Source organism: Protopterus annectens, chromosome 1.part1 (assembly GCF_019279795.1).
Source record: "Protopterus annectens isolate FY-2018-M chromosome 1.part1, PAN1.0, whole genome shotgun sequence".
NCBI lineage: Eukaryota > Metazoa > Chordata > Ceratodontiformes > Protopteridae > Protopterus > Protopterus annectens.
In genome coordinates this window covers 1,443,933,326-1,443,946,748 of record NC_056726.1, presented here as the reverse complement: position 1 = coordinate 1,443,946,748, position 13,423 = coordinate 1,443,933,326, and the positions used below count along the sequence as shown (strand labels likewise).

Below are 13,423 nucleotides of genomic sequence, written 5' to 3'. Positions count from 1 at the left end.
CCAGTGAGCTTTTGCAGGCACCTGAGCCACTAATCGATCTTGAATCACCTCCATTACAGTGAAGGCTGACATATGCCACATATGGCATAGTTTGAGACATGGTTTTAAAAGATATTTTGAAAGATGTCTGCTACTCAGGGTCTACCTTGTGCATTAAAGACTATAACCATTGTTTGCAAATGTCCCAATATGATCACTGAACTTACATTCTACCTCGGAGAGCTGTCAATGAAATGTATGTGAATGAATGGACTAATTCAGTGCAGGTAGAGGAGCCATCAGCTAAGGTCCCACTGGGAAGAAAACAAAAAAAGTATTCCTTGCACTAAAAGTAAAATATGTTGGCATGAAAACATTTTGCTGAGTTTAAATATGTCAACCTTTAGGTGTCAAACAAATTACATACTTCACAAAGATACTTGCCTAAGCAAGGATGTAATATTCTGAAACTCTATGTAGCACAGATGTGCCCTAGATGGTGAGGACTCACTAATGCTGCCTTGCTAGGAGCATAGAGTTGGGGGTCCTGACCTTACATCTTCCAAAAATGTATTTGTATGTGTCACTTATATGTTAGCGTCTAAAATAATGCTTGTATAGTGTTACTGCAGGTGTAAACGAATTAAATGTGGTGGTAACAGAGACTGTTTTTTGTGCACCACCAAACCAAAAATGCTGATCTTTGTACAAGTTGTCAGACTTTTTTGTATAACAATAATTTACACTTTAGACAGCTGTTATTCTGTAGCATCAGTCCTGAAATTAAATGCTAATGGTTCTTGTTGGTAATTGACAATCATATTTATTTTTTATCTACAGCATTTTTCTGTGCCTACCTGGGAGAAGCTCTAGCCCAAATGATGTCTGTGGTAAGATTTTAACAGATGGCTTTATATTTAATTCAACAACTTTTTATAATGACTATACTTGTGTATGAGATCTTAGTAGCATTCTCAACTCTTGAACTATTTTGTGTTATTTATTCTAAAGTTGCAGAATTTTCCAAATATTAAATAAAATCACTTGTGCATAAAACTTAAAGGGAAATTCTACAGTACATAACTTAATTTACTAAATTAATAAACAGTACAGTACACAATCTCTTCTTTCAAATCATGTATGTGCACATGATACATCTATATATAGCTGTATATCTGAAATATGTGTTGAAATTTGATAGTTTCTCTTTTGCTGTGAAGAAAATCTTACAAATAATACACTAAATTGTGGAGAAGTCACATAATGGCCTGCAATCCTAACTATGAACTTTTTTGCACTAATAACTGATTTACGTTTTGTCATCCAGTACCATACTCCCATCAGCAATGTGCTGTTCAGCCTTCCCAATATCTGCAACTGCAATGAATACACATCAGTATCCTAGTACGACTTTATCCAGATGGTATAGAGGGTTCTCTTTCATAGCCAATCTTTTATTCCCACTTCTTAGTACAATGTGCAATGACATCAATGCAGCTTACATGCATGTTCTATTAACCTGCAACATCCACTGCAGATGATCTGCAAACACTCAACAGTAACTTAGTTTTATTGATCTAGAGGCCCTGTGTTCTACCATTTGAAGATAGCAGCCAGTACATAAGAAACTTGATCTGACAGGGACAAGCTATCAAAAGCCTCATGATCCTATCCTAACAGCCTATGCCAACTGATGTGATAGTTGGTTTTGGATGAGCAGAATAATATATGGAAAGCTCACTCTCTCTGTTCCACTATGTGGGTGATAATTGTGTATCTCAGTAATTTCATCAGTAGCTTTAGCTATGAGTAGACAACTTGGCCAATTATATTTTGTGTCTTGCTCTTATCTTCTAGTATTATATACTGTAGTCAGGGGTCCTCTTTTTCCTCTTTAGAATTTTATTCATGATTATTTAGCCCCCTTTACTGTATGTATAATGTTGATACATCAATTACCCATTTACTTTACAAACTTTCTAAATAAAGATAGTTATCTTAAGAAATTTATTCGCTGTGAAATTTTATCTTCTGATCTCAAATCATTTAACTCATAAAGGCATGTCGTGCAAATGGCATTGTTTTACAACAGAGACTTCAAGTTAGGGTTAAGAGAGTCAATAATTTCAACAAAGCAGTACTGTCACATCTGATAATTATCTTTTTTTTCAGTACAAACTGCAAACCCTTCGGGAATCAACTGATTTTGAGTGTTCCTTATAGAACTGTACCTCTTATTCATAAGTCAGGATATACTGTTTGATAACAATGTATTTTTATTTGTCACAATTCTCAGTAAGAAACAATGATTCAGAGATTAAGTTTTCATCTGGGAATCTACAGACTGTTCTAAACACAGAAGTGCTCTAATCAGGAATCACTGTAGAATGAATCCTCCATTCATTATTTAAGTATCCTCCTGCAAATCCATTATGGACTCTTAAATACAGTTCTGACTCCTCATATGTCATGAAACAAAAATAGACACTTCTGCACATTACCATCTTTGGTTCCATATTTTCAGATACAAACATTATATATCACTTATAATCTATCTAGTCATTGTCAGTCAAACATTACATAGCTCATTTAAATCCTGACTTCTTTTAAACCTTCTTCTTCCTGTGTGTATTTTTCCCAGAATTCCCATTTTCTCTATGTAATTTGCTCCTTCCCTTTTCTAAAGGTCCCAATTTTTTCTCTGTTACTATATTCACTACTTCTAGTACAGTTGGTTTAAACCTTGATTTCCATTTTCTAGTAATTGCTTTTTGGCAGCCACCATACTTAGACTCAGCAATGTCTTACTATGGCTAGGCAATTCCGATTCACTATAATAGTGCAAAAAATCTTTTCATTGGTTACACCAACTTGCTAACCTAGTATCTCTGACAGAGCACTCTGTAGGGAATCTTTAAAGTCTGTCACCTCATTACACACCCTGAAAATATGTTCCCAATTGTTTCTTTCTTTCCCATCACACCTATAACACTTGCTGTCCTCATGAGGACAACTTCTTTGGATTCTACTTGGGGTATACTAATGCCTATGTAAACATTTGCAAGCAAAGATACTAAATCATCTAGACTTTGTTGCATATTTGGGAGACATATTTTTATCCCCCGTTGTTTGTTTGTGAACTGCTTATCCAATCTCACCTTCTAATCCTTTCTAACCTCCAGTGATTGATTCTTATAGTTATCATGCATGTTTTGTATGATCCATTAATCCTTTTTCAGCATCAGCTTCTGTTCTAGAGTCTACTAAAATCTCTACAAATGCTGGTCTTTTGTTTAGGATCCCCCTATTTCTTTCCTTTGCTTATACTCTGATATCAATCCTTGATAATGAAGGCAGTCTTTAGCCTGCAGTCCAAATACATTCTTGGCCTTTTTCAACTCTATTACCTTTTCCTCTCTAATTATTTACTCTGAATACCTTGGTTCTTTTGTCAGTTTTCTCCAATACATTCTATCCCCCTATTGCCTATTGTCTGTATCCCTAATTGCAGTCATCCCTATCAGACAAATCTTTTTGCATTCATGTCTTGGCTTAGTTCTTAGAATACTTTCTGCTACTTTACGAATATAATATTCTGTATTGTTATTGTTATTCAAATTCAGGATCTGTATCCAAAATCCCAGTCTCTCCTTGTTAATTGAGCTCCCCCTGTTTTTTCATCATCCTATTCCACTTTGAATTATAGATATCTGCTTGTGCTGTGTATAGGAGCCTTATCTGTGTAGCTCAGAAATATCCCTTCAAATTGGGTAATCCCAAACTGCATTGTTCTGTTGGAAGAATCAGCTTACCTCACTTGACTCTTGCCTTCTTCCCCTCCCGGATAAATTCCTGCAGGCTCTGTGTTAATTGCTATCCACAACTTATCCTCTGGTTGATAAAAGTATGTCTGACCTGTGTATAAAACTAAAGAGACTAAAAACATTTTAACTACTTGTATTTTGCTGTGGATATTCACATAACAGAGCTTCCAATTTCTCAGTTTTTGTATTATATTTTGTTTAGTCTCTTCTCAAATATCCTTAGCTGCCACACCAGAATCCTTTTTAATCCATACTGCTTATCATGTCTCCATAAGTATGAATATTGCTGTGGCATAAGCTATACGTGCAGTGAGCTGAGATGCACAACATAGGTGATTTAGGGTTTGAATCCAGCTAATGGATACTTTCACAAAGGGTGTCAGAATTTCATTTCTCACAGAGGTTGGGAGGGTGGCCTAATGGTTAAGGTGTTTGCCTTACAAACACAAGGTGCAGGGTTTGAGTCTCACAAGGGATAATTGGCTAAGCTTAAAATGGCTTGCAAGGGCATTTAGCTTGGTACTAATCTATGAACCTATGAACCAAGTCTTGTGTGGGTACATAATTTACAGCTATTGCTTTAGCTTCATTAATTTTGTATCCTGAAAATATTTGATACTGACACAAAATATTCCACAGCACTGAAATGTCCTTTTCTGGTTTTATTGGGTATAAAATAATATCATCTGCAAATAATGCCAGCTTTTCTTGATTACCATACAAATTATATCCTTAGATTTCTGAGTCCCTTATTTCCTTTGCCAGTGGTTCTAAATATAATGCAAATAACAAAGGAGAATGAGGACACCACTGCCTGGTTCCTCTGCTCAAGCAGAAATTATCAGAGAGGAACTCCCCCAACACTTTAATTTTTCATCTCCAGTCTTTCATATATCCTCCTAATCAACCTTATAATTTATCAGGGAAAGAAAAGGCTTCCATTGCCTTGCTCATAAACTCCCAGCTTACTCTGTCATATGTTTTCTCTGAATCCAGACCTACCAACAACAGTGGTATTTTCTTACATTTGGCTTCCCTCTGGATTATCAATGTTCTGTTAATGTGATTAAATGTTTGCCTCCCCTACACAATAACACCTTTGCTATTCTTTTAGCTATTATAGAAATAAACACTTTATAATCATAGTTTAAGATTGAAATGTGCATATATGAAGCTGGATCTGGTGGGTCTTTACCCTCTTTAGGTATTATAACCACTACCTCTTTCTTCCTGGGTGTTTGTGCTTCTCCTCCTCTTAAAATACTCATAAACAAAGCCTTCCAGATATTTATCATTTTTCCCCTCTTAGCTTCCAAACTTCAACAGGAATACCATCTATTCCTGGGTACTTTCCTGTGGATTGGTTATACATCACAATTTTTATCTCATCTCAACCTATCCTAACTTTTAGTAATTATGCCTCATCTATCTCTAACCTCGGCATAATTCATTTTTTCATAAACGTTTACATTTGTACCTTTTCTTGATTTCCATACTTTTCTGTTGTATACAGACTTTCATAACATTTCTGAAATATTTCTAGTACCTGTTATCTTCCTTGTTATAGGCTCCTAAGCTTAGTCACAAACTTTTCTACTTACTATTGCCTGAGTCAATGTGCTAAAACTTTTGTGCTCTGCAGTTATTATCACAAAACAGTTGCTTAACAGCAATCTTTATAAACTCATGCTTATTATGGAGGTAATCCTTTATTTTATCTTTAGCATTCTGCAATTGCTCCTTTTCTTGTTCTGTGAGATTCCCACATTCTGCAATACTTTAACCTTTGTCAGTCCCTCTAAATAATTCTTGTTACTTCTTAACCATATCTCTCTTTGTTTTATTTCTACCCTATTTTTAAACTCCACTTTAATTTATCCTACTCCCTATCTATATTTTCAGAAGAAATTTATATCTTCTCTAATAGCCAATCCCAAATAATTTCCAATACCCATTCCTTAAATTCCTCTCTTTTCAACATATAGCCAGTGTCTCATTTTTATTTTGTTACCCAACAATTTTATTTTAGTTATTATCTGGGTGTTGAAAGAAGGAATTATTCTGTTTTTATTGCTCTTTTTCAGATTTTCTCCATGGAGACATGAGAACCAGATATAGAGTTGCTTCTACAAGCATTTATTTATTTGCTAGATAAAATCTTTATTATATTATTTTTTTATTTATTTGCTTTCTCATAAAATGTGTTACTAGATCAAGCCAAGAGTCTTAATCCAGTCATTTCTCTATACAAGAATGAGAAAAAACAGATACATTTTTCTTGTATCATGATCTTTTCACCAGATTTTTATTTAATGTTGCAGTGCCTACATTTCTTAAACTGAACAAGGAGATAGAGAAAAGAAGGAAAAGAAAAACAGGGGCACCTGTTTACTTTAGCATCTACATTACACCTGAAAATAACTGAGAAAACTTTACTTTATACCATGCAGATTATATTATGCATTATAAAAATACTTCCGTTAAGACAAAATGTTGTTTTTCTTACAGTTAACTCTTCCCCCAGTTTTCCTAAGTGTTTTTCCAGACATTAATGATATGAAGTAGGGCATATGCTTTAGAATCCCCTACAAGTTTAACAAAATCAAAAAATCCAATATTTCCAGGTTTTCTTGTTCTGTCATGTTTCACAAATATAATTAATGCTTTGTAATCCCACATTTATTTGTCAATTTCTGAGTTTTATTCCTGTTTATCTCTATCTCCCAAATCCAGTTGCTGCTTCATTTCCAATGTACTCTTTCTGTTCTTCTAGTCAACTATTGTGCTTTTTTTCTGTCTCTGAAGCATTTTCTGTTGTAACATTGGAAAATGTTTCACTAGCACAGTCTTTCTATGGGCTGTATTACCAGAAGAACAAGTGGCAGAATCTCCTGATGTTTCACAGTTCACATTTTGTTGGATAAAACTTTTGTATTTCCTCCTTAGCATGCTCTGCATCAAAAAAAATGACTTTGTTACTCCAGGAAAGAATATTTTGAAGAATATTTTGAAGATAGCTGGGTACAGCAATTTGAATCTCATACCTGCTTACAGGTTCTCTGAATTTATTTTTTGCTGGCATCCATGCAGTGCACTTACTAGCCAGTTACTGAAATTTACCTAAAAAATAAGGGTTAATTGCTCTCGCTTCTGAGTTTCTGTTTTCATACTGGGAAAGCTGAAATTACACTGGTACTCAATGTACAACCATCTTGGAAGTCAACATAGATTAATGTTGATCTAACTTCAGTGATATCCTTCTAACCAAATGCCGTTTATATTCTGACACTAACTTTTTCTTTAAACAAAACCACTGTTCAGTACATGAGTTGTATGTAAATTTAAGGTCTATGTGATCTTCACATGCCCTGTCAATGTAAGGTTTCATATTACAATACTCAAACTTATACCTTATATCTTATAATTACCACTTTTTATAGAAACACTGGAATCAAATTTTTCTAGACCTCGAGCCTTTTGATCTGAAAAGCAATTTTGTAATAAAGTACCTTTTCCTTCAAAGAGATACTTACTTAAATAAAGTATAAGCAATCCTGGTACAAAATACACACCTACTATAAGAAGAACCACAAGATCCCCTAGAATATAAAGAATGGAACTGCAAAAGATCTTCATATTAACATACATCCCCAAATGCTACCTTTGTCTTCCCTTTCCTTTTCATTAAAAATTCAGAGTTAAAATCCTCTCCACCAAAAAAAAAAAAAAAAAAAAGAACTGCACACGTATGCAACAAAACAGCCATACTCTCCCATAAGTACTTCCATTTAACAGGTGTCATTTATGCCTAAGTATTAATAAGCTGCTTTGGCACTTATAACGTTCATATTCAGTACTGACACATATAGCTCTCCCTGGATAAATAACATTTTAATACAGCACTTTCATATCTTTAACATGAACATAACTACTCCAGAAGTATCTGTACTGAAAGATATAAAGTCTTTACCATCTAAAATGACTTCTAAGCAAACCTGTAATGTCATAGATACTTTACATACGTCCTGTTAAAAACCTAGATTGCAATATAAACACTTTATACATTTAACCATCCTCCACTTCCTAACAGGGTCTGTCCAACTATTCGCACTGTATGTTAATATTTTCACAGCTTACTCATACACTTTCCTTAAATCTCCATTTATCTTTTGGTTTCCAACTTCTTTGTAATTACATTAAGTAAAGAAGTTCCTTATGCCACTTTCATTTGACATGTCCACTGCAGCATCCATAGCAGACTTGTCAGAACAACAGCCCTCAATATCCTGTTGAGGAGTATCATACTGAAAAAATCCTGTTTAGAAGAATCAAAGTCTCTTATACATCTTTTGTTTTACTTGTACTTTCCATAGCATTATTTTGGACACTCTATCCAAAAATGTTCCATACTACTTCATTCAGTACAATTTTATATACAATTATCATAATTATGTCCAATTTGTCCACACCTGGTAACATAATAAAAAAGGACAATTTCTGCAAAGAGATCAAAATGTTTAGGCTGCTGTACATAACAAGTAACACAACTAGTATGACTAAAAAGATTTTATTTGTAATATGCTACAAATTGCCATTTACAATCAGCAAATCTACTCCTTCCTAACATAGAGTCCTTAGACCTATAACGTCTTTAATCTTATTTACAGGTTGCAAAACATTGCAGTACTTTTTCATCTCGTGTTGCACTTCTTGGTCATGCAAAGGTGTCATTACGAAAGTACAGGAGTGTAAGAAGTTACTCTATAGTAGATGTTTGAAGAGATCACTGTTACATTGTATGTTCGACCTTTGACTCAGGTATAAGGGCTGCATATTAGTACATAAGGGATGTACAGACATCGACTGCATGTTAGTACATAAGGGATGTACAGACACCAAAATCCACAGAGCTTTCTTGCCCCAGGAAAATACTGAGGCTAAGCACAAAGAGGACTGAGTCAAGAAATAACAGGAATAGAGAGGGAATGGTGAGCAAACAGGGGTTCCACTTCAGCAAAAAGAAGAAGAAGTAGAAATAGAGGATGGAGTAAGGGGTCATATACTCCAACAGTGATCTATTTGATATGCTGATATGTTATTACACTGTTCATCATTAGATCAGTGTTGCAGTAATGCTGACAAATAGGATAATACCAAACACCTTTATGCACTGTGGAAAGGGGTTAAAGGGATCAAATTATAGTCCTGTAACTCTTGGAGGATGGCTCTAGCAAATCCATTTCTGTCACTGGAGAAAGAATCAGTTTTGTATTGCTTAGTAAAGGTGTGAATGGAAGACTAAGAAGTTACTTCTAAAATGGTCTTGGAATTTAAAACATTGAAAAAAAAGGCCCCAGAGGAGGCTGTAGAATGACATTGACATTGCTTAAAGGAGATCTACTATGAGGGGAATAACACAAGAAGATGGCAAGAAATATTCATCCAGTAATATTTTATTTGAACATAGGAAAAACTTACTTTTTACCATTAAAGGAGATGAATAATCAGATTTTCTAACTTCTTTTATTTTATCCAAGTAAAAATCTTATTTGTTAATCTTATTTGTCTGTTTGCATCAAGCATGTAGATTATGCTTTCTCCCTTCTTTCGAGGACTAGGAAAGAATAAAGGAAGGTATATAGATTGATGGTACAGTGGTGCAGTGGTTACATTGCACCTCACAGCAAGAGATTCTCCACTTTGATCCTCAGCTGGAGTGTCTTCTGTGTAGAGTCTACATGTCCTCCTTGTGTGTGTGGGTTATCTCCAGGTGTTCTGGTTTCTTCCCAGATTACAAAGACAGGCTTTTGGAGTGTTTCTCCCCCAGCCTACACTGAAAATTGGCTTTGTTCCAAGTCAGACTTTTCCGGTAAACAAACGTTAAATAGATTAGGTATAAATGATGGTTTTGTTTGAATGATGACTCTATCCTTGTGAAAAAAAGAGTGGGAACATACATCAAGCTTTGTAACTCTTAAACTATTTTAGCAGGTTAGAGCAAAAAGAAAAACTATTTTCTATCCACAATATTTTAAAGAAACTGAAGAAGCTGGTTCAAAGGGTGGCAAAGTCAGTTTCAAAAGCACATAATTCAGCTCCCAGGGAGAAGGAATAGATTTTCTGGGTGACTTTATGTTCAGGACACCTTTTAGGAATTGCTTGATATCAGGACATGAAGAAAGTGGTGAATATATTGGAAGACAGGCTGGGATGGCTGACAAATGAACTTTACTGGAAGTATATGCCAGACCCAAATTAAGTATCTGCCAAAAATATTGGAGAATGGAAGGTATCAAACCAAGCAGAAACTTTGCAGTGTGGAGCGTGTGAAGTTCACTCCTTGAAATATGTTATGCACGTAGTTCACTAATAAAATTCTAACTTTAAAATACATATTACAAAATAATAAAATAGTAGGTAGTTCACAGTTGAGTTAAAATGGAATATCCTTTATTAAAACATACAAACAAGTGATCCTAGTTGAGTATAATGAAAAGCATTAAAGACATTCATTAATGTATATAATCAAGCTATTTGGAACAAGAGAGTGGTTAAGAGGATGGTTCTTTTAAGAGCAATAAAACCATTAAACTCATTTGTTTAAACAATTCCCCCTTCCACCTTAACACCATAGTGTAAACTGAGACTGCCCTACCTTAGAATTGAAACTTAAAAGCTAGAGACAAATTAAAATATATAATATAAGAACAGCTTATTAAGGCTAACCTACTAAATGAAAATCTATTAATTAAGAAACCAACTCACTACCAAATGACTAACTAATTAACTAACAAAAAGATCTACCACTAAACATCTATCAGAATAAATATTAGTGACTTATAAATTGAAACACTTTAAACAAAGATTGCTTTCATACCAAATAAATACTTCATCAGGTCTGTTTGTAAAAAAACATATCATAATATTAATGAACATGTGTATAAATTTACAAGTGACCACCTAAACAGGCTGAAAATTATAGCTATAATTGCTAAGGTGGAAATACAGTGAAAAATGTTAGAAATAAAAAGTGAAAAATGTTAGAAATAAAGCATTAAGGCCCTGGTGATCTGTTCAAATGTGGCATATAACTAAGAAAGCACTTAGTTTAAATGAGTAAAAGTACCAGAAAACAGTACCAATGTCAGTTATTTTCATTGTAAAATATTTACAATGTTTAATATTTGTTTATAACAATATTAGCATGTATAATATGAGTGTAATGTCACCATTAATTAGTCCCATATCAGAAGTTTAGTAGTCTCTTAAACAGTGAGGCAGTTTTCTGAGTTCTAGTATGCTTTTTATGGAACAATAATAATTAAGCCCTAGTTTTCTAAAATAGTTTTGTTTCAGCTGCTACAGTAGTTCACACTTTTCTAAAAGATTAGGGATGTCTCCTTCCAGTTCTCAAAGGTCCAGACGATCAGTAATTTGAAATTTAAAGCCAGTGTGTCTTTTGTGAAGCTGCAGGTGCCGAGCCAATGCATTATTCTTGCACTTAACTCTTAATTTCATAAAGATGTCCAGAAATCCTTTTAAGTCTGTTGAGCATTTTCGCCACATAAAATGCTTCACATTGATTGCAGCTTGCCCTGTAAATCACCTGCATTGAGTTACAGTCAAGGCAGAAAAACATGTTTCCTTCCTGTATGTGCTGATAAAAAACACAGTTGGCTCCACAATTATTGGTGCATGGATCCATTGGTCTGGGCCTACCTTCAACCCAACTCCTGATGTTTCTGGCTTTCCTATACACAACAGAAGGAGCGTCTTCAAGGATGTTCATTAGATACGAGATTTCAGAAATTATGGCCCAGTTCTCTCTAATAATATTAATGATGCTGTTATAGTCAACAGTAAAATTCAAGATACAACTGTTTTTAGATTTGTTGTCCATAGGTTTCTATAAAACCCTCTTATAAGGACTGTTAAGTGCTGATGAATTTGTACTTTTTAGTTCTATTATAGGTTCCAGAATGCTTCTTAACATATCACTTTCGTATCCCTTCTTCAAGGTATCCCTACCTGTGAATGAGAAGGCAAGAAATGTGGAAAAAGCATAAATATAGTTGCAAGTATAGAAAACTTCTGGAAGAACTTACTGTTGATTAGGAATGAATGCAAGAATGGTTAAGGAGAGGCAAATTCAAACCAAGAGATGAAAGGTTAATATTAGCAGTGCAAGATAGATGACTATGTACACACTGGGTTTACAAAGCCCATTGAACATGTGGGAGAAACAGACAAATGTAGGTTTTGCAAAACTGAATTGGAAACAGTTGCACACCTTGTTGCATGTTGCAACATATTAATGGCAGAAGGACTGTATACTGAAAGGTATAATAATGTGGCAAGATTTTTGCACTGGGGATTGTGCAAGCATTACAGTACTGAAGTGGCTGAAAAACACTGGAAACATGAGCCACAAAGCATCATAGAAAAGGATGAAGTTTATATCACATGGGACCTCCCATTACCAACAGTTCAAAAGATAGATGCTAGAAAACTGGATATAGTGGTTCAAGAAAAGAAGACAAGAGTACATTGATCTCGCCACACCCACTGACTACAGTGTCTTGCATACAAAGAGACACAAAGTCATAAAATATCAGGATCTGCATGCAGTAACCAGAGCAATGTGGAAGAAAGATACCCAGACAGTTCCAATAGTAGCAGGAGCAAGGGGTCTTATAAAAAAGAATCTACAATCGTATTTAGATATGCTACCAATCCATGTAACTCTGTATGAATTGCAGAAGGAGTCATTACTTGGCACATTGTGGGTGCTCCGAAGAGCACTTTTGGCTAACATCAGAGATTGAAAAAATACTAGCATAATGTAAAAACATATTGTATGTACATCTAACGATCTAATGCTATCACTTAAATCCCTTCTCACCGAGCTCAGACCCAGTACTGCCTCTCAAAACCATCTAACTACCTATAACTCACTCTTCCTCCATGAAACTGACACCCAACTCTGCTCATTAAACAGTCCAAGTCCTCCTTCTACCTCTAATAGCTATGTCTACTTGAATCATTCTATGCCTTCTTGATATCCCCTTTTACCTAAGTTCTGATGTAGACTCTACAATTGCCCCATTCTTAAAGTAATAACCTACCTCAAATTAACTTTATTATCCTTATACTCTTCTGTTGTCTGAACTTACTCTTTTCTTAGTACATTTTAAATGTACCTACTTTTACTATTCAACAGCATGCTTTTCTCTCAACTGTAGTAACCATTGTAAATATTTTACCTCCTGTTGTAACTATATTATACTGTTACTGTATTGTATTGATGTTTTTGTACACTGGAGCTTTTCTCCCCAGGCCTCCACTGAAAATGTTTTTTTTCAGCCCAGTGGACCTTCCCAGTAAACAAATATCAATAAATAAATAATTTCATGAACGTTAATAGTACTTTGACTTATGACTTACTTAGCTTCTTTTTAATGCAACTTTAACTTTATGCATGTAATCCAACATATGTGAATCATTTTGCTATAACTGCTATTATATCAATATTGTTTAAAATTGTACTTGTTTAAAATGTACTACTGGAGCTTTTCTCCTTGGGTCTCCACTGAAAATGGGCCACAAGCCCAGTTGGACAA

At 34.7% G+C, this 13,423-nt stretch overlaps 1 protein-coding gene across 1 annotated transcript in view; it reads left to right on the top strand.

Moving 5' to 3' along the window:
* The window catches only part of LOC122810855 (urea transporter 2-like), a 1,084,839-nt gene that overhangs the window by 861,295 nt on the left and 210,121 nt on the right, over positions 1–13,423 (top strand). Inside the window, exon 10 of the mRNA XM_044082408.1 lies at positions 820–869. Within this exon, the coding sequence (XP_043938343.1) occupies positions 820–869 (50 nt within the window). The remainder of the gene's footprint in view (positions 1–819; positions 870–13,423) is intronic.